We start from the raw sequence: 22,199 nt of genomic DNA, 5'->3' as shown, positions 1-22,199 counted from the left end.
TCTATACGGCCTGATTATGTCATTTTTTACGTTACATAGCCTGCCTCCAGTTTTCCTCAACTTGACTAATTAAGAGGCGATATTTGACCGACATATCATCAAAATGTCCGTAAAACGAAAACTCTGCCGGTCACTTTGACCGGCACCATTTTTTTCTAGCGGAAACTCTGATATACATTCACCTTTTCTATTTCTCTCAAAAATACTTTTCGTGTTTACAAGTACTCTGCGAATCCTTAAAATCTTTTTACAACACCGGCAAAAATCGTTTACACTCATTATTTTACTACTTCTTCCAGCGTGCGTGCAGTTTAGTTCTGTTGACAACTATGCGTCGCTCAACATACGTCACTTACTGCGTTACTCTGATTGGTTGTAGGTCTATCCAATTGAGTGCAGAGTTGTTGTTTTTTCCCTGGTTCGGTTAAGACAGCCTCATAATCAGTGTTGCCAGACATACGATAATTATCGTATTTGTACGATAATCTTGACCTCTGTACGATGTACGATCAATAATGAAAAAAATCCCATAATGTACGATAATTTCTGAATTTTGTGACACTTCAATCGGAGGTCATTGTAACCATAGTGCTTCTATACTTATTGGTCTGGCTGTGGATCTACGTCATGATTGTGAGGAGAAAGTGAAGGTGAGAGAGCTACATCCCCCGTCAACAATCCAGTCAACCCCCACCCCCCCACCCCCCCTCCGGTCAACATTCTAGTCAACCACCCATCCACCCACAATACACCCCCCCCCCCCACTAACACCCCAACCCAGTCAACTGCCTACCCCCCGCCCCCCGTTTGGCTCGTGTACGATAATTTTCTTCCAAATACGATCATTTTGATCTTCTGGTACGAAACTCATATTCTGACTAGAACAATAGAATATCAGGCTACTCAGTCACAACATGTTTGGTCTAGCAAATGTGAGTAAATTTTTTGTCATCTTTGCAGGACTGTGATATGAAGAGTGTACAAAGTAACATATTTTAGCAACAGTGTGAAAGTGAATAGCACATAACAGGCACAATACCGGTATAAACATGAATATATTGGTACAATATGCGTCACATGACTAAACTTACGTCATCGTTTTTTAAATACCTTCGTTTTGACAGTCCACACTACAACGCAAAAACGGCGTTTTCAAATTCATCCACTTTGGATAGCGTTTTCAAAAAGCTTTGTTTCATTAATACAAACGCTGTCTCAGTGTGGACGGAAGGCCAAAACGGAGAGAAAAAGATGCGTTTTCAAAAGAAAACGTATTAGTGCGGACAAGGCCCCTTTTCAACTTAGAAGTTTTTTTTTTGGAAGATTAATAAAGTAGGATGTTAAATAGAGAGAGGAAAATGGAAAGCGTTTGGGAAATGATGGCTTGACTTTTTAAAGTATTTTAAAGGCCAAGAAATCACAACTTTTAAATCCCCTACATTTCCAAGGCAGCAGTCAGTCATGACGGAACATATTGTACTTGTGGCCTCTTTGTTTATTTGGGGGGGGTTCTGTTTGTTTGTTTGGTCTGTGCGAGTCGATGTTGAGCTGTGGGTCCCCCCCATCGGTCTCGACAGGATCACTACAGCAGGGATGTTGCCATTTGGTCAGTCAAGCATCCATCTGTGGAGCTCTCTGTGGATCAGACATTTGTGGCTGGGCATAAGGAGTGTTTCAGGGTCGTTGAGGAGACATCTTGTACACCCTGCTGTCTCTCTCTCTCTGGCATCTACTGGGCTGTCAGTCACACTCTCAGAAATCTCAGCTGTCAATCAGCACTACTCCAGGCCCCAGGCAGACAGGCTTTGGCGGACTCTAGTCTGAAGGTGGCCCCTGACTGCTCACTAATCAGCTAGCGCCAACAGTGAAGGTCTTTTTGCATACAGTAGTTATTTCTCATTCCCTCTTCTCTCCCACTTCCATTGCTTTTTGAAGTTATTTTCTTGGCTGATAAAAGTGGGATAGTGACAACAGAAATGGAGTGAGGGGAGGTCTCATTTACACATGTCTAAGTCATTATCACAACATGCCTGTCGGACAAAACGAGAATTTACAGAGAAAGATCCACAAACACTGCCTATTGTCTGCAACTGAATTACTGACAAAGTAATGAGGACTTATGGATCTACTCTGTATGATAGGGCATTCATTTACATTTACATTCAGCTCAACAGCACAGGAAGTCCACGAGGAATAAAGCAGAGGACCGCTTTAATGAAATGTTATCGACAGATCCCCACAAGCCCAGATACCCTGAGCGAATCTGAGGATACCTCTTATTTTGAGTAGGTTCAGACATTGGAGTAAAGCTCTTGGCCCTTAGATGTATTGAATGAAGAATGAACTATCTATCGCTGAAATAGTTTTTAATTTATGATGGAATATTTTCAGTTAAGAAAGAAAGAAATATATATATATATATATATAATTTTTTTTTAATGAAACTTCCAATATTTCATTCTTTATTTTCATCTTAAAGTGATAATTTACCCAAAAATTCTCTATAATTTACTTACCCTCATGTCGTTTCAAACCTCTGAAATGCTGAAACTTCTATGAAGTTGAATTTAAGGACCTGATCAGATTGATTCTTGAACAGTTGAAGGACCGGATCAGGTTGAATCAATATTGAACAAATAGTTCAGACTTTTTCTAAGCGTATTAACAGTTTAATTGAAAAGATCACATTCAGAAGAATGATTTTTTTCACAAATCAGATATCGCTTTCTCGGCATGAGGGTGAGTAAATGATAACTTTTGAAATCAGGAATTTTGAAGGCGAAGTTTTTTTTTTTTTTTTTTATCTGTTTTTCCCATCGTCTTGCAGTGATCCTCTAAGTCCTGCCTGTCTTTTCAGCCTCTCTCTCTCTCTCTCTCTCTCTCTCTCTCTCTCTCTCTCTCTCTCTCTCTCTCTCTCTCTCTCTCTCTCTCTCTCTCTCTCTCTCTCTCACACACTCTCTTTCTTGATCTCCTGTAGAGGTCACTGTATACCAGTCTCATGTCTTTTTGTCTCTATACACGTTTGTTTGGCATCTGATATTACATGTTGTTTGTTTGCTCGGATCTTAATTTTTTATTTTTCTAAATCATACAAGACCATGTTTATCCTTTCAATCATGTTTTTTTAGGTAGTACCTTGAGCTGCTTTAGGACGTAATACAACCACCCACCCCCCAACCAGCCTTTTTTTTTGTCCTTTCTAAAAGGTACCTCCTAGTCCTGGATTTTTGCAAAGCTTAAGCAATGTGGGGAGCCGAACTACAACAGGAATGCAATTATCTTGTATCTTACCAGTTCTGTTACAGAATAGTGACTGGGTCTAGTTGTCACACTTTTTACTAATTTATCAATTCTCATGGTCCATTTATGTATTGGCACATACAATATAAGGTACTGGTGACAATAAAACGTTATTGTCGTTGTTAGTACACTGTTATACAGAAAAATATTTAACAAATGTTGACCTTTTGTGACAATGATTTTGGGCACTATATGCGCTAAGTTGTCACAGTGGTAACCTGCCATTAGATAGCCTGCTATAGACTTCTCACTCAGCAAAATATAAACAGGAAATCAAGTCAACAGCAGGGGGTATAACGTCCTAAAGTCAACACCACAACAATTTGTAAAAAAGCAAAAAAATAGTATGCCAAAATACCAAATAAAAAATTATATTAAATTGGAATATATAAAACTTGCTAGATGAAACTAGAATTTAAACTGGATGTGGGGGATGGAATTTATCCTTTCAGTCATGGTTTACACACACACACACACACACACACACACACACACACACACACACACACACACACACACACACACACACACACACACACACACACACACACACACGCACACACACACACACACACATCAAAAAAGTTTGAAGTCAAAAGTTTTTAAATATTATTTTGTTTTAAATGTGTTTGAATGAGTTTCTTCAGTCACATGATCCTTAAGAAATCATTCTAATATGCTGATCGGGTTTTTCCATATTTGAACCAACCATGGGTTGAAACAACCCAGCATATATATTATTATGAAACAGCAAAAGTGGCATACAAAAATACAAATCGTTGTTCTGACTTACAAATAAGTAATTAATAAATTATATAGAATTGCATTATATAAAACATGAAATGATGATATATTACTACATCCTTTTAATCATGGTTTTGTTTTAAAAATAATTTCCATATAATGGTAACTTAAGAGGTTGTTAAATGCAAAAGACTTCGGACTTCGGAATGGCTACAGAAAAAAAGAGACTGCAACCGGACCCATGTGAAAACAAGGATAATATCAGAAGGGCATTAAATGTAGTCACGCAATGCTGATGTTGTTAACATAAACAAATTGAGAACAAAGTATAATTTGCACGGTTTGACGTGATATGAAAAGCGATCGTTAGATTTAATTTGCGCGATTTACTGCAATGCTTTTTTCCCCTTAGTTGGTTAGAACAAAAGTGGATACTTGTTTAGATGACATTTTCCGGTAAAAATTCTTATGTTGGTGGTCATACTTCCAAAAAGTAGAATCTGTGATTCCGAATGACAGTATCCACAGCGGCGCGGTGACCGACAGCCGCACATTCTCCTCAAAACATTGGATTCATCCGCGCTGTGCCTTGCCGAGGCACAACCCACGTAAAGTTGATAATTCCGCGATTGACTGCAATTGCAGATTTCGAAAAGAGATGGCGACAAAGAGGAAAAACTGTGGACTGCAGCTTTAAACCAACATACAAAAACAAGCATTTGTGACTTTATATTTTGTGTCAGAATAGCCCTGATACAACTTCCCTTTGTGACAGATCTCCTTTCTCTCTCTGTAAACAATCCTTGTATACAAATGTCATTGCGTAAACAACCATAAATACCTCACTACAATGGGTTATACACCAGCCGTATATTGGGAGATAAGTCGTAGGATTAGATTTCAGGCCACACAGATCTATTTAACACATCTCTATCAGTGGTGGCATTTTAAAATGTGATGCCATCTGGTTATGATGAGAGATGGAGTGGGTGCACAGCCAAGGAAATATCATCTGACGCTAGATGTTTAGCAGAGAGGGCTGTATGCTCTTGATATGAATGATAATTAATAAATAGTCAAGTGCATTTTAAGAGGATTTATGCCTCATGCAGGTGCTCATTTAAATCTTATATAAGTGTTTAAATGCATCAAGATGCAAGCATTAAATGGGGAATATGATTCTGTTGATGAAATGTAATCAAGGCCTCCATCCACATTATATGGAGAGCCAGTAAAGTGGATGTGATCTCTACTTAGTGCTTTAGAATATATTTCATGAAATACCGCAGCAAATTAACTGCAGAAGTTCACTGTAGTCGCATTAAAAAAGGGTGAAAATTAACCCACCCTCTTGTTCCTCTAGGGGATTGACTTTGCGTCCTTTACTGGTTACATGTTCCTGGGAATCTGTCTGGTGTTGCTGACCTCATTTCCTTTTCTGAGAATGCTGTACTGGAATAAGAAACTTTACAACAAGGAATCAAGTGAAATCGTGGGTGAGTATTAATTTATTCTGCTCTGTTCCTGCACATCAGGTTTCCCAAAATCACTTGGATCTATCCTCAAGTGTACTGCAGAGAAACTCGTATTTCCTTCTTTTATGATTCAAGCGCTTTTGTTCTGACATGTGCAATGAAAAATTTGTTCATAATCCCATTGACCTAGATCTTAAAGAATGAGCAATCATTTCTAAAAACCATAGAGTTGTTGAGGGAACACTTGATCTTCCTTGTTGACAGCAATTCTTCCTATATGAGAATGTGAACGAGTGTCATACACCGTTCATACACTATTTACACCAAATCTCATATCCTATCCAAAGCTCCTTACATTTGGCCTTTTGAGTCCCTGTGACTGGGATAGCCACAGTCTACCCTTTCATGGATGATTATAACCTCAGCAATACATAATTTTTCATCCTCCCGCACTTCCCACGATCATATTGATGCGTTTAGTCTCTCTGTACCCTTCAGGCTGTTTTCCCTGATATTTCCATTATTCTTATCGGATGAGCCTGTGCTGAAAGCCTTAACGCGTCTCTATTAAATACATAAATCCTGTCGTAGATGACCTCTCTCAAGACCTAGACTTATGCAATACTCTCAGGCAGGACTTATTTATTTGTTTTTTGAGGGGTCAAGGTTTGCCTGGTTAGCATGGCCCATTTACCCCCTGCTGGTAGATGTTGTAAGTACATCATCTGGGCCCACGAAGCATATCTTTTCCATTGACAGGAATTCAAAACTCATTTTGTATTTTGAAGAAATATATATATATATATATATTTTTTTTTTTTCCAAGGAACATTTATTTATTTCTTTGGCCTCTTCTTTTCCCCTTCACATCACAGCTGAGCATAGTCTCTAATGAAGGGCTTGGAAATGTGGGTTCTTGTGGTGTCATTGGTCACATTTAGAGTTCAGCTGATTTGCTCAAAAATGTCTGTGCCCAGAACTGCTCATGAGCAAAGATAGCACATTTTATAGCAACTGATTAAAATATTTACAATGAATAATTTTCTCATATTATTATCTGGAAAAATACATGCTAACAAAGTGCACGTTACAGCATGGTTACGGTTGTACTGAACTCAGCCTGTCAGGTTGTATGTTGTACTTGTATTTTGATATCTACCTTTGTGTAACACTTGCTTGAAATGGGTCATGTGTTCAAGGAATTGTGTATTTATGACTTTCTGTTGGAACAGGACACATTTAGCCCAAGTGTGTAGGTGCTAACACCGCTAGAAAGGCCAATAAAGCCATCATAGACACTGATAGGTCAATACCACTCTCACCTAGGGAGTCATTGCTTCATCACCACCTCCACTGAGAGCCCAGACATGCTCTGTTCTTCCCCTCTTCTTTCGCAAACAGGATTTATATATTTTCTCATAATTTTTTCCATTCTGGCCAGTCACTGAAATTAATGAACAAACAAATAGACGAACTAATAGATATCACAATTTCCTCCCCTTCACCGACTTCACATTGACAACATTCTCTCACCTCCTCATGTTGTTCCAAAGCTGCATGACTTCCTTCTTACTTTTTTGAAGAATGTTTCAACCGTTCTGTCCATACACTGAAAGTCAGTAACAATATTGGAAAAATAAAACTTAAATATTTTTCAAAATATCTTATTTTGTCAGGGTTGCCAGGTCTCAAAGATATTTCCACCCCAAAACGGACTCAAAACCCACCCAAAAGGAATGAAACTTGTTATTCTGTTTTAAATTTTATTTGAATTATTTCAGCTAGCCTAGTTTAAATGTAGTATACTTTTAATTATTATTTTACTTTATTTTATTTTATTATCGTTTTAGGTAGTTTGCATGATAAATTGTTTAAAATGTGAGATATAACACTTTCACAACATGTTATACACTGACATAGCTATCCATACAATTATATAAGCTAATTTTTGTCTTAAAATGCATATTGTCCTTTCACTTCATAGATTAAATTAAAATACTCTGATGTTTTCTGATCTCACTCAAGACCATTATTAATAGCCTACATACTCTTTTCCCTTTATCAACTCTTCTTCTCTTCACATTCACCCTTGTTTTGTCTATTCAAGCATCAATGAGCAATTAATCTACAATGGCACTCTCAATTAACCTGCCTTGAAATTCCTGATGTGGTTGAAACTCATGTAACCTCTAGTTTATGATGTGAAATCAAACGGGCCTCCATACAGTCTCTTCCTCTTTCAGTGGTCCTCAGGTTGGGATGTATTAATTCCAAGGATCAAAACACATTAGTAAAATGAGCTATTTTAATTTTTCTTTGTCTACAAATAGGCGTTTTGGCGGCGATGGTACATTATAAAAGTAGCCACTTTTAAAAGAGCTCCCTTTTGGGGTCAACTGTTCATTTAAGATAATCACATTTTTATATATATGCATTTCATTAGCTTTTTCTGGATAATTTTTAACTTAAATGATTTTTGGTCTTTTTTGGTTGTGTAAATAAATATTGAAAATAATCCGTAGAGTCTTCCTCCAGTTGTCAAGCTCTCTCTACAGATGGCCATTAGCCTCTTGAGCAGCTGCTCCTTCTGCTCCACAGAGACCAACTCCTCACATCTCCCATACACCTCCACACCTGAGCTCTCCTTCACACACCTGAAGTATGACAATAGCTCCTTTATAATAAACCACTCATTTCAGCCGTTCACAGTCTGGATACAGGCTCTGAGGTTCCCAGAGAGGCTTTCACCATCCCCATAAGTCATAATCTGAGGAAAGCACAAAGCCTTTTCTAGAGTCACACAGTGGTTGATCATCCAATTTAAACCAGGACTTTGAGTCATCCTTTTATTGTGTGAAATAGCATGATGGTGGACGGCTGCATGCTGATCAGCCCAGTGTCACAGCAGATTTATGTCCTTATAACCTCCAAGTTTGGGCTAGATGAGAAAGTAGTACAAAACCCCACATATATTTACTTGCGTTTTCATACACACTGAAACGTACAATATTGAAGTATTGACTGCATGCACTAAAACATAAATAATTTACGTATGAGCAAGTTTTAGGTGTACAAATCGTTATTTATCAATATTAAGATCGTGGCATTCATATTTTGATTCTATTGTATTCAGTTGTCATATCAATGACATTGTTTTCAGTCGCATTTATTAAACGCAGTTTTCTTATCTACTTTCTGTGAAATTATAACATTTCGCTCTGTTCTATGACTTCTGTTCTGCTGCAAACTTGTTTTGAAATATGAATAGAATTTCTGTAATCGTTTAACCATTGTACTGTATATCTTGTGATTTTTATTTTGTTTGTCGTGGGACACAAAAGGCGTTTTCTCAGTAAGGTCCTATGCTGTGACTGACAATAGAACCATAAAATATGCCAAAACGCAACATAAATTCACAAAAGTAATACATTTTATTTGTGAGGAACAGACCCAAATTCTAGACTTTATTCAGCGTTCTTCTTCATCTTCATTCTCAGCAGCGACCCCAAACGTCAAATCCCACGCTCATTAAAAATTCAATGCCCCGAGAAACTTTAACAACCCGCTTTACGCCAGTGATGGCTCTCACCTGCTTCGTCACAGATTGCGACATGCTGTGTTTTGGTTGATGTGTGTTTGAATGTTGATATTCAATGATGTTGATTTGAAATCACCAAAATAAACACACCCTTCCCAAAAGGATCACACCCCTATCTAGATGCCTCCGATCTTGGGTCTTTGAGAACTATTAGATTAACGTTACTTAAAACTTTGCAAAATAACTACTGGTCGACCTCATGTCAAATAGATTAAAGATAAACTAAACAGATTTTTAAGATCAGTTTTTATTTTCCATTCTTATTTTTGACATTTATTTAACAAGGTAATTCTCTAGATTTTAATTTTAATTCACAACAGTCATTTTTAAAGAGTGTTGACATGATAATTTCCAGCATTTCTCTTTTTTGGTCTTGTCAGCCACCCAGGCTTTAGAATTTATTAAAAGTGTTATTACATTTTTGTTATTAAATAACTTTTTAGTTGAAAGAATCACTCTCCCCATACTGCAGCCAAGCAGTCTCAACAAATACTTTCGGGAACAATTGTTTTTTTTTTAATGTAATTTTTTATTGAATTTGATTGATTTGATTTTAGAGTATAACTACATCAACTTATCAGTAAGATAAGTGAATTTTAATTTAGAAACAGTGAATTATATTTGTTCATGCTTACAGAACACCTACACAAGAACTGTTATTTTGAAAACAACCAGCAGGTTGCACGAATGGATGCGTCACACCAGGAGCCTTAATTAAATTTATGTATGTTTTGTGCCTGTTATTTCAGAGATAAATACAAGATGACAGACAAGCAACTGAAAAAAAGAGAATTTCTTTCTCAGAAGGCAGTAAGGCACGCTTTATATGTTCTCCTACACCATTGGCCTTTGCCTACTGTGAGGATTGTCTTCCCTTTGAGACAACATCAGCATGGGACCAGCACCAGCCAGAATGCAAATCTCCCTGTGATTATTGGGTTATTGGGTGGCTAACACATTGAGAGAGTGTTGGTCGGTGTGGAGTTGATGCAAAGTTTTAGAACTCTGCTCTGTAAGGAACAGAACTTAAATTATCGGCTTGTCGGTTCCCTGTGAGTTGTGCGTCTGGAACGAAAGACCTCCACTAGGCCTGATGGTGACCACTCAATGCCAGTCCAATTTATAATTCTGTATAGCCTTAAGTCCCCACAGAGCCTCACTTTCGAAAAAATCAAACCTGCTGTGTGGCTGATATAGTTTTCCAGGCCCTCGGCATGATGCATTACTGTGTCAATTAGCTTCTGGAAAGCTTTCCTAGCAGCCTCACCATCACATGGTGAGAAGTCATGCTGAAGGACTAGTACAAATCCTTGCCTATTGTATGTCTTTGTTTTTCCTTCTCCCTTATCTTCTCTTTCCTTTCCTTCTCCATTCTTTTTGTAACTGCCTAGTCTGTGCTTCATCCTCTTCCTCTTCCGTATCCAATAATAGTCCAATGCATTAACCCCATAAATTCCAAAGCAAAGGAAACAACAGCAAATGACAACTATTCACAGTTTGACTGTGGCGCTACTGTATAAATACTCAGTACATATAAAATGATTTGTAAATAAACAAAGCAAGTGACATATTTTCAAAAACATTGTTACTCACACTTTTGTGTTGCGACATTGCTGTCAGATCCGATATAGTCGGCACTGCATCATCTTTTATTTTCAGTCTCTCTGAAAAGTATGCGCTGACCTGTGTTTTGTTTAAAAATATATCGGCAGTAAAATAAAGCGAAGAAAAGAACAGTTTCTTACTGGTGGGCGGGGCTAAAGAGGCACTGATGTAGAAGTAGGCACTGATTTTCTTCTGCAGTCGTACACTTTTACGTCATACTGTTATAAAATCTAAAACAAGTCATTTTCTGTACAATTACATTTTATAGTACAATGACCTCTTGTATTTCAGAAGATTTCATCTCTCAATTTATGACCCCTTTAAGTCAGCCTTAAGCTTTAACTATTGTTTTTTCTTCAAATTGTAAACCGTTATTGCTTCCTAATTCGGTCACAGTTTTTAAAAATACTGATTCTGAGATTGGCTTGTCTGCATTTAACTGTATCCGGATAAATCAAGTTATGAAATTAATTGTCATAGGTAGTGACTACAGAAATGGCAAAGATGGTCCAATTACAAAGCTTTGGTCTAAAAATAATCTGAATAAATGAGCTAACAAATGTGTTACAATTATCCCTCCCTTTTCTTTTTTTTCTGGATTGACTCTGTTTGACCATAAATCCATATCGTTAATAGTTCTTGTTATCTGTTTCTTCCTACAGTCTATGGTTTCTTCCCAGTTTTTTTTGTTGTTTTTTTTGTTTTTTGAATAGATTTGAAATTCTTATCTTAATTTGTATTTGTCTGTTCTACTGCTGAACCCTTTATCTTATCATGATTTGTGTCGCCCTGCAGAATTGAAGCATGAGATTCTGGTGTGGAGGCAGACAGCCCATCGCATTAACCCTGCCAGCCGAGAGGAGACTGCCGTCAAGTGTCTTCTCATGCAGAAGGTGCTCAATCTGGAAAGCCTTCTGCGCAAGCAGCTCAAGACCTTCCAGAGGTGCTACACTCATGCTCAGTCCATTCTTTTCATTGTCTGTCTGGTTAAAATGGAAGCTGTCTGTCTACACCGATGCACAAGGGGTGTTTAAAGGGGACATAACTTTATGAATTTCTGTCAATCTCTTGTTAATCTTGAGTACCTTTAGAGTATTTATTGGATCCTTTATATCTCCGAAGAGTCTTTAGTTTTATCAGATTTATAAAAGACAGATATGCTGTACCGAGTCTATCCGAAAACAGCTGAGCTCCTGGAGGAGTGCCGTGCAGCGCTGCCGACAGCATCCGTAACCTGAACTTGCACGTTGATGGGCGTGCTCTTGCTCTTGCTCTGGTTGATGTGTGCGCACGCTCTTCTGGGAGAAGTGCCCATACAAGGAATTTCACCCTTTATGACGTCATACAGGGCCATACTCGGAAAAAAAAACTTTCCGAAACTTATACAAACCCTGAAGGAGTGTATTTGGCGCAGAAATATTCCGTCAGACATCCAACTCGTTTTTTCAAACTTTGGCCATGTTTATCATGAGAATCCAACTCTTTAACAGTGAAAATAAGTCAGAATGCATGAAATGGCATTAGACATCCCCTTTAAAATCATGGATGTATGTTGAATATATAAATGGTTTTTTAGTTCTTGTTTCATTGGCTGATTTTTTCCACTTTTTTCACTTGTGTTGTCTAAATCTCATGAGGATAATGGTGAAAACAAATTGAACAAAGCAAATTAAGCTAAACTTATATTCAAGATCAGGGCTTGACATTAACACCCGCCAACCCGTCAAATGCGGGTGGATTTCAGCAATGGCGTGTAACGCAGTCACTCCTACTAGCCACCTTGACGGGTTGAAATTAATATATAATATATACATTTTTGTCAAAAGTGTTGTCAAAAATATAGATTTATCGATACATGTTGAAATATCTGAAATGCTTCCAATGTTCATTTTTTGCAGAATAGACACACGATACCAGCTGCGCTTTCTTGATCTCTCATCTCTGCGACATTGAGTTGACACACAAACTCACTTTAAGTTGACCTCCCCCACTCACTCGTTTTATTTGCTCTTGATGAATATTGTTGGTGTTACAGGGCTTAAATGTCGGCGTGGGATTGTGCATAGTTTTACTCATTCCTGCAGATTTTATGCACACCCATAAACACCCAAAAGTGTGCGCACATAAAGGCGCCTCTCAGTACTAAAGAGTTCTTTTTCACTGCTTATTGTGCTTAAACAGTCAAAAACACAAAAAAAGAATGTCATAATGCTTGAATGCTTGGCGAGTATTCACGTAAACACAGTCAGGTATGTTTTAAGTGAACATAAACCGATGAGAAAGAACGCATGTGCAACAGTATAATGGATCCGTGTGTCAGGTCTTAAAGACAGCAGCCTAATATACCTGCTGCCAAATTATGAGATAATATTAAAAATATCTATGTGGCAGTTTTCTCCTATGGTATCGATCACAAAATTCAGTGAAAATGCTGAGTGGCTAGTAACTTTGGAAAACCACTAGCCACAGTGGCTGGTGAGCAAAAAAGTTAATGTCAAGCCCTATCCAAGATGCATTCTCAAAGTCTCAAGCCTTAAAATCTACAGCCATTTTGATATTGAATAAGGTATTAAGATAATTGTCTTGGTATCAGGTCACTTGAGAACACTTCAGGTCCAAAATATATCCATTCCCACTGCATGAAACCTGTTGTGTCTGACAGTAGCACATACCCAGAAGCACAGGATGATAAATTAAAAATAGTTAACCTGTAAAAAAAAGTAGGTATTTGTTCTCAATTGTGTAGGCCCTCTAAAGTTCTTGTAGAGAGCTGAAATTTTAATCAAGCAGAATAATTTTGTTCTCAACAGTATCTTATATATATTTTTTGTTATCATAAATGTTTCTTTTAACTAAAGAAATTCGATTAGTTCTGCTTGTGATTTTGCGGGGCTTGTGGTTTGCTTTGATGAGAGATAGAATGATCACAGAAGCCATTTATAGCCTCACTTATAGCCTCACACGCTGAGTAGAAAAGGTTCTGGGTGACCACATGAAGTCACCTCTTCTTTTCATTTGCAGGTGTCCATGCTGGCTGAAAGAATGTATTAACACACTCCATTCTGTTTTATTCCTTTATTTTCACAGGCAAATATCACAGGAAGACAAAAACTGGGAGCAAAATATTCAAGAACTGCAAAAAAAGGTAAACCAAGGCTGCATTAAGATTAAGTGTTGTACCTCTCTGCTAACCCTGCCTTATCTTTCCGATGTTATTTTATTAATTGATAAGAAACTTCCAGTGGAGTAAAGCGTTTATGATCACTGGTTCTCAAATGAATAAATAAATAAATAAATAAATAAATAAATAAATAAATTCATTCATTCATTCATTCATTCATTCATTCATTCATTCATTCATTCATTCATTCATTCATTCATTCATTCATTCATTCATTCATTCATTCATTCATTCATTCATTCATATATTCATTCATTCATTCATTCATTCATTCATTCATTCATTTTGTACAAAAATAAACAAAATGTCCTTAACACATTTACATACAAATTTACATTTATTAATGTAATAATATTACTATGAACTGCATAAGCATGACATTGACTTAATAGGGAAATAAAAAAAAATGTAATTGCACAAACAACTGCAGAAGTGTGTACAGTGTTTATAGTTTGGTTTCTAAACATCAATTACAATTGTATGGTTTTATATTTGATTAGTAGCCAGTAATTCACTGAAACATATTGTGGTCAGGACACTTTATCTTTAGGCTTGTTGAAGTTAAATCTGTATGTAATGTACTCTGGGTTATGTTGTTTATTAAATACCATTTATTGGAGTTTAGTTGGACATTTGACCTTTGATGTCATAAACAAAAGATGCTTCTAGGTTCTTTCACAGCATTTCTTCCCTTGTAAAAGTTCACCTGAAAAGCTAACTATATACCATTAAATGATTAGCATTATAATATTTGCAATTTAGCATTGGGGTTTTTTTCCTCTCCCATAAGGCTTAAGCGATCCAATTTGAACAGACCTGTGGATCGCAACCCACCAGAAACTCTGGTTTAGAGGGCATAATAGGTATTAGACATGTTTATTTCTGTCTTGTCTCTAAAACGTATCTTTCATGGTCTTTTATAGCACAGAATAACTGACAAAATCCTCCTGGTCAAGTGTCTGACTGTCCTTGGGGTGGTCATCTTTATGTTCTTCCTGAACTCTTTTGTTCCTGCCATACATCTGGATCTGGGTAAGAGAGAGACAAACAAGGACACAAATAATCAGGCTTCATCCGTTTCTATTGCTGAACTGGCCCTGCTGTTTACACGCCTCACGATCTAATTATGAGGGCTTGTTTCCTCTCTGTTTAAGCAGAGGAAATGGAATCACAAGAATACTTTGCTATTTTGAAAATGATCAAAAATGTATTATATTAGGGTTCATAGAATAAAAATAGAGAAACAAATGTTATTCTAATAAAGCTGGCCACATCCTCCCATGATCTAATTGGTGCGTGTATAAATCCGTCAATGTGTTGATGTGGTAATTGTTTGCAGCTGGGCTTAAATGTAGAAAGAGACACAAATGCAAAGCCATAACAATGGAGTAGCGTGAGATTAAATAAGACAGCTAGTATTACTCACCCCAAAATAAGTCTTTTGTTTCTGTTTTAATTTTTTCTTCCCACCACACAGCCATCCTTTTTGCTCTAGCTTTGTCGAACTGGTTAATAGACATGTTTATTACACAGTGAATGAGATGTCAATTACTGATAGAAATGAAATTGAGAACTTCACCAAACATTATTAGTGAGTACGAGTTGGTCAATCAGAAAATGCCTGCCACACAGCTCTCTTAGGTTGTTATATTGTTCGGGTCTGATTGTGTATTGATAATCAATTCTCATTTGTGGACAGTTTGATCTTATGGAGGCATGACACATGAATATTATTTTCAAAATGATCAAAATGAGCATCTCTTCATACATACAAAATCATGTTTTTTTTTGCCTTTCCACAGCTGTGTACATAATTATTTGGCACTGATCGCAAAAATAATCACTGTACATTACCATTTTCAAAAAACAGTGTGGTTCTGCTTTCAAATTCTTCTCAGTTCCTCCTCCTGATAAAAACCAGGGTCGTCCAGCATGGGCTGCAAATGACTGTCATTAGACTTTCATTAGGTTGACACATCACCACTCCGTTTGACCTTTGATATTGATTATTTAATCATGGGCGAGGATACAGTGCGCCTGCTGGAGAGCAATGAAGCACACAGGATGCACTGTGCTCACAGAGCACCACACGACTTTCCAACGAAAAGCACAATCATGACAATTAAGTGATTCTTAGGCCCCAAGGCCATCCATTTCCCAGAAAAATTATGTAATTACAATTTGATTATTCTATAATTGACTAGAGAACATTAGCACATTTCTATGAACAACATTAGCAGTAACAGTGCATCTGGGGAGTTTTCTCGATTTTAAGTCACTCAAAGAGTGTTAAGAGAAAAAAAGGCTCTGAAAGGTAATTTCTATAGGTCCATGAAAACATTTCATGAGTAGGAAATATCAATTATATTCTCAGTGTGCCTTTACTCTGAAAGGAAAGATATTTAGATGCTTTTAAAAAAAAATGCAACATTTAATTTAAGAATCTTGTGTTAATCATTATTTGGTTATGTGGTTAGAGGTCAACATTTGTACTAAGTAATTTTTTGTTGTTATACAGTACTTATTGATTTGACTGTTGTCTCGGAATATACTGACACCTAGTGCAGTGGATACAGTATTACGAAAAATCGGAAATTGTAATTTAGCACGAGAGAAATACCCTATTTGCAGTCAGTCATGATTAATTCATTCCAATGTAAAATAAAGCAGCTTTATTAGGCTATAGATATGTCTTGAGTTTAAAGATGCACTGCGGAACTTTGGCCTCTCTAACACCATCAACGTTACTTTTAACATGGGTTGTGATGCATCTGAAGGTATACATATTGAGTTTTGTTAATTTTTAACCAAAAACTCTTCCGTACTGTGACTTTGAAGTATTATTAATTTATTTTAATTTTAGATAACATTTCATTTAAGATCTGGAGCACATGCATATTGAATATTACTAATGGATCTCAGCTCTTGATATAGTCATTTATTTATAAATAACTAAATTACGAAATAAGACATAATTTATCTCCTGGGCAGTACAAAAGCTGTACCGCCAAATAATGAATGAGGAAACAGAGGAAGATTAATCAAAGTAGAAAACATGCGACAGCTCATTTCTTCCTGGAACATCCTGAGAGAGACAGGGTTCTTTATAAAAGGGTGCTTGTGGAAACACATTTGCTTTAAAAAGAAGAACATGATGAGGTGGTGTTTGTGTCTCACTCAACGGGCCGGAATGCCTGTGTTGTTTTGGGTATGATGAATGAGCCTCCAAGGTTTCTCAGCAAACTTCTTTTAATTGCAGAGCCTTTTTCTCTCTCTTTTTCGCTAATTTTTCTGCTCTGTTTGTGCTGTGCACTGCTGAAGGCTCCCAATTCCTCCTCCATCTTCAGTTGGATGCCGTGGGGGAACACTGAAGCAGAAAGCAAATCAAAAGTTACTTTTTTTGGATTGTGTTGTGACAAAACCGTCCCAATGCCAGTGTGAAAGAAGTCTGGGATTGATTTCACACCAAGCATGCGCTACAGTGCTTGTGTGTGTGTGTGTGTGTGTGTGTGTGTGTGTGCCATCCAAATCGTTGAACATAATTTACTTTTCGAGAAAAGGACGCTTGTATCTAAAAAAAAAAGTGTTTTAAAGTCAGATGATGTCTGTCTGTCTGGTGGTGAATTGTGATTTATACTTTTCTCTGGAGAAAAAACGAACGGTATCCAATTGACCTGAAAGTTAACGTGAAAGTTTTCATGAAATGCCTCATGTTGTGTTTGACCCCAAATTCTACTTAATGCATAAAAAATATACTTATAATCAGAGGTGGACAAAGTACACAACTTCCTTACTTGAGTGAAAGTACAGACACTACTAGTCAAATATTACTCCATTACAAGTAAAAGTTGTAAAGACAGATTTTTACTTAAGTAAAAGTACAGAAGTGCTTGCTTTTGAAAGTACTTGAGTATCAAAAGTAAAAAGTAAATGTCAATGCAATGTTTTATTATTGTTGCATTGTTACAGTACCTTATGCCTCTGAAGCAACCTAGTGAATACATTGACCAGTTTGAAGTATCTGTTGAATTAAGAGCTTTTAGAATGTTACAAAACCTATAGAAATTAAACAACTGTATTGATAAAAAAGACAGCCATAATGATCTTCATTTTTTTAATTTAACATTCCTACCACCCCCACAAAAGAAGTACACATCTATGTGTATCCATTCATGCACTAAATATAGACTGATTAGAAAAAAAATCATACCTGTATAACTGCCCAACAGCAATACTGCTTTAACAAAGAGCAAAACAGAAATACTTATTTGCCATGAAAACAAAACTTTCAAACCATTATTTGTGACAACGATACTGCCTCTCACAGAACATTAGTGGAGAGAAATCGTACTAATCGTTGAACTTCATGACAAGTGACCATACAAGAGTGATTACTGATAGGCTGTCTGTCACCCGCAAAAATCCAATCACATTTTAGAGACGGAAAAAAATCATGCCGTGACTAACATAACTACTTTCTACTCAAGGACCTAGACAGAAATGTAGTGGAGTAAAAAGTATGGTTTTTGCCTTTCAAATGTAGTGAAATTAATGTAAAAAGTTTTCAGAAAAAAATAATACTCAAGTAAAGTACAGATACCCAAAAAGTGTGTACTCAAGTAAATGTACTTCGTCACTCTCCACCTTTGCTTATAATTTAAGTATCAGGTTGATTGTTCTTGACTTTTCAAATCTTATGAGAACCCAAACAAACTTTATAATCACAGTCTCAAAGAGATTAAAGCTTCATTATTTTCATTCTCCTGGGTTTTCATTAGATGAGATATTCAGACTCTGGTGGGAAATTGGAGTTTAATTTTGGAACTACAATTATTTTAAAATATCCATTTTGGGTATCAACCAAAAATGATAGTGCATGTTATTTTACATCAGCGAGGGTCAGAGTCTTATTTTTACAGTTAATTTCAACTTCGTATTACGTAGTAGTTGTGTATAAAAATTGCATCCTGATTGCAAAAATTCTTTGTCTTCCATCATTCGGATATTCCCAACAACATTGCCTTTTATGATCTCTACCTTGTTTAAATCAAACCATCGTTACGTTACCAATACACCACAATTACAGTACATCTGTTTCCTCTGTAACTGCATCTGAACTCTTCTCTTTCTTTTTCTGTTATTTTGCTTCCTGTCTTCTTTGACTCTTCCTCTGTTCATCCTTCTCATCCCTTATTAAATGATTTCCCACAGGCAATCTCCAGCACTCACCTGTTTAATCAAATTTTGCTTGAATTGGAAGCACTGTCTCCGATATGATTTATAGCATAAATATGAAGGTAAATCAGTAGCTAAACTCGAGAGCACGTAGATGTGAATTTGAGAACTTGTACAATAAATATTCGTACGTGTACGCGAACATTTACACTCACAGCTCCAATGTGAAAACCTGTAAAATAAAAATCTGAAGTTGAATGTTGAGATTTGCACTCGCAGACTATAGTCACAAACCTGCATTCTGAATCTGAAGCTGCAGACAAGTAGTCACAAATGTGTAAAATACCATTCACAGAAATACAATGAAAGTCACAAACATGTAAAATATATTTGCACTTCTTCTAACATTCAAATTCGCAGTACAACCTCAAATTGGCACTTGCAACTTCTCAAATCTGTCACTGCAAGTTCAAATTTCGCACCTTGACTTTTGCTACTCTTTTCGCGATATATGAGGTGCAAAACTGATTTGTGCACTTGTAACTCAGTGGCGGTGAGAGCGGAATGGGGGCGGGAGCGGAGGTGTTCGAAGGAGCCGTTTTATTGGTTGGCGCCTAGCCAATGAAATGGGACTTCTATTGTACACGATGATGTCACGAAACCCGCCTCCTCGCGGATGTTCTGAAACGCTAACATGGCTTAATGCATTAGACTGATTTAAAAGACATAAATGATATGCCAACCAATAAAACGGCTCCTTCGAACACCCCCGCTCCCGCCCCCCTTCCGCTCTCATCGCCACTGAGTTACAAGTGCACAAATCAGTTTTGCACCTCATATATCGCGAAAAGAGTAGCAAAAGTCAAGGCGCGAAATTTGAACTTGCAGTGACAGATTTGAGAAGTTGCAAGTGCCAATTTGAGGTTGTACTGCGAATTTGAATGTTAGAAGAAGTGCAAATATATTTTACATGTTTGTGACTTTCATTGTATTTCTGTGAATGGCATTTTACACATTTGTGACTGCTTGTCTGCAGCTTCAGATTCAGAATGCAGGTTTGTGACTATAGTCTGCGAGTGCAAATCTCAACATTCAACTTCAGATTTTTATTTGACAGGTTTTCACATTGGAGCTGTGAGTGTAAATGTTCGCGTACACGTACGAATATTTATTGTACAAGTTCTCAAATTCACATCTACGTGCTCTCGAGTTTAGCTACTGATTTACCTTCATAATATATGCCTAATGGTTTGTTGCTGCATTTACTGACCAGGGTTGGTCATAATCCCAAAGCATGTGTGCATGTATGAGGTGTTTTTTGATAAATGTGGGAAGCTTGAATAATAACAGTTTGACCATTGTCCAGGTTTTTTATTTATTTATTTTTTATTGAGGCACTTCACTCACTGGCATCGCTGGCTGGAGTTCAAAGCCTCTGGCTGGCTAACAGGAAATAGTCTTTCTGGTGGAAGTGGGGTCTTTAGATAATTGCTCAGTAATTCACTATTCTGCTTTGAGTGGTGTGGGCTAGATTTTGAGTTGACATTTATGACTCTTTCTGATGTCACAATAATTGTGAGAATGGTGAGTTTTTCATGAATGCAAAGTTTATACAGGCTAATAATGAAATTAAAATGTCTTTTCCCAACTCTTCCTTCACTTTTGGAGGAACATTCTTGCTCACAATTATCCTTACTGGGCTTAAATTTAAAGGAACACGCCGACTTTTTGGGCCATCTAGCATACTAGCCGACCATCTAGCATACTAATCCCAATAAGTGACAAAATAACGCAAACATTTTTCTATTTACATGTTGTGATTTGTATAGTCACAGAGTGTACAAATAACAAGGTCATATGAGACACAGCCATCTTTTAACCGTATAAATATTGGGAACTATATTCTCAGAAGGCGAAGCACTGCTACTTGGGCAGAGTGATTACCGCAGCACCTGAGACGCACCGTGGTGAGGAGCAGAGAGTTCGTTCAGAGTTGGAGTAATAGAGTCAGCAATTACTAGATAGTAAAAGCATAGTTTACAATCATGGGTGTTCGCTGTATTGTAAAGAGCTGCGACAATAAACAGGGGAGACCAGGTAATACCATGATGTTTCATAGAATTCCAACTAAAAAATGCATCATGATAAATAAATATCACAGAACACGAATTAAGAATTATTATTACAGGAATCAATATATTTTAAAAAGAAATGTATTACAGCTGAACCAAATGTATTCAACAGCATATAATACAGTAATGTTAGATAATTGCATTACAATAGGCTAGAATAAGCGGAAAGTAATAGCACAAGGCAAATTGTTTTTGCACAATACAATGAACCCACAGACAGTAGCCTACCCGTACTGGACAAGGTCACAGTTTCTCAAAAAAAAAAAGATAACTGCCCCTCCCCCCTCCAATTCATTAGCAAGGTGAAGGCTACAGTCATGAGTTTACCTCTAGCTCCGCTCATTTGTTACTGGGGCGATAGAGCGCGTTCGTGACAACACAATACTAACATTACAGGGGATACATGGAAACGAATCGGTTACCTAACGTAACCTCGGTTCTCTCTAGAAGAGGGAACGAGTATTGCGTAAGCTAGCTTACACTGCGGGAAAGATTCATCTTTGCTGAGATATTGAAGCCAAAAATTATTTCATAATTTGTATCCATACACAACGCAGTTCCTCTGCGGCAGACCTAGAGCAGGCTAGCTAGCAGCTCATTGGTTCGCTCAGAGAGAACTGCTTAAGCCTATGGGAGAGCGGGGCTGAACCCGCTTCCAATGAGAGGCGCCCGCGCGCTCATTGCGTCATGGCCCGCCAGAATGGGCGTGGCCATGGTGTATATAACAGTCTCTCCCAGGCTTATATGTTGATTTATTTCAGCGTGAAGCGAAACGCTAGTAGCGCCAGCACGGCCGGGAACGCAATACTCGTTCCCTCTTCTAGAGAGAACCGAGGTTACGTTAGGTAACCGATTCGTTCTCTTACGAGAGGTTCTCTCGTATTGCGTAAGCTAGCTTACGCTGCGGGAACACCTGGTCAACGCCGTGCGCGCTATGAATCCACTCATGAATCCCAGGGTGATACCGGGGGATTTTTAACGTGGAGTGA

The 22,199-nt window shown here is 37.4% G+C and overlaps 1 protein-coding gene across 1 annotated transcript in view; it reads left to right on the top strand.

The window, feature by feature from the left end:
- oca2 (oculocutaneous albinism II) overlaps window positions 1–22,199 on the top strand; it is a 132,458-nt gene that overhangs the window by 61,651 nt on the left and 48,608 nt on the right. The window contains exons 16-19 of the mRNA XM_056253957.1: window positions 5,408–5,540; window positions 11,518–11,665; window positions 13,810–13,867; window positions 14,827–14,935. Of these exons, the coding sequence (XP_056109932.1) occupies window positions 5,408–5,540; window positions 11,518–11,665; window positions 13,810–13,867; window positions 14,827–14,935 (448 nt within the window). The remainder of the gene's footprint in view (window positions 1–5,407; window positions 5,541–11,517; window positions 11,666–13,809; window positions 13,868–14,826; window positions 14,936–22,199) is intronic.

Source organism: Rhinichthys klamathensis, unplaced genomic scaffold (genome assembly GCF_029890125.1).
Source record: "Rhinichthys klamathensis goyatoka isolate OS25496 unplaced genomic scaffold, OSU_Roscu_1.1 h1tg000109l_1, whole genome shotgun sequence".
Taxonomy (NCBI): domain Eukaryota; kingdom Metazoa; phylum Chordata; class Actinopteri; order Cypriniformes; family Leuciscidae; genus Rhinichthys; species Rhinichthys klamathensis.
Note: the sequence above shows the minus strand (reverse complement) of the source record. Positions and strands in the feature narration are given on the sequence as shown.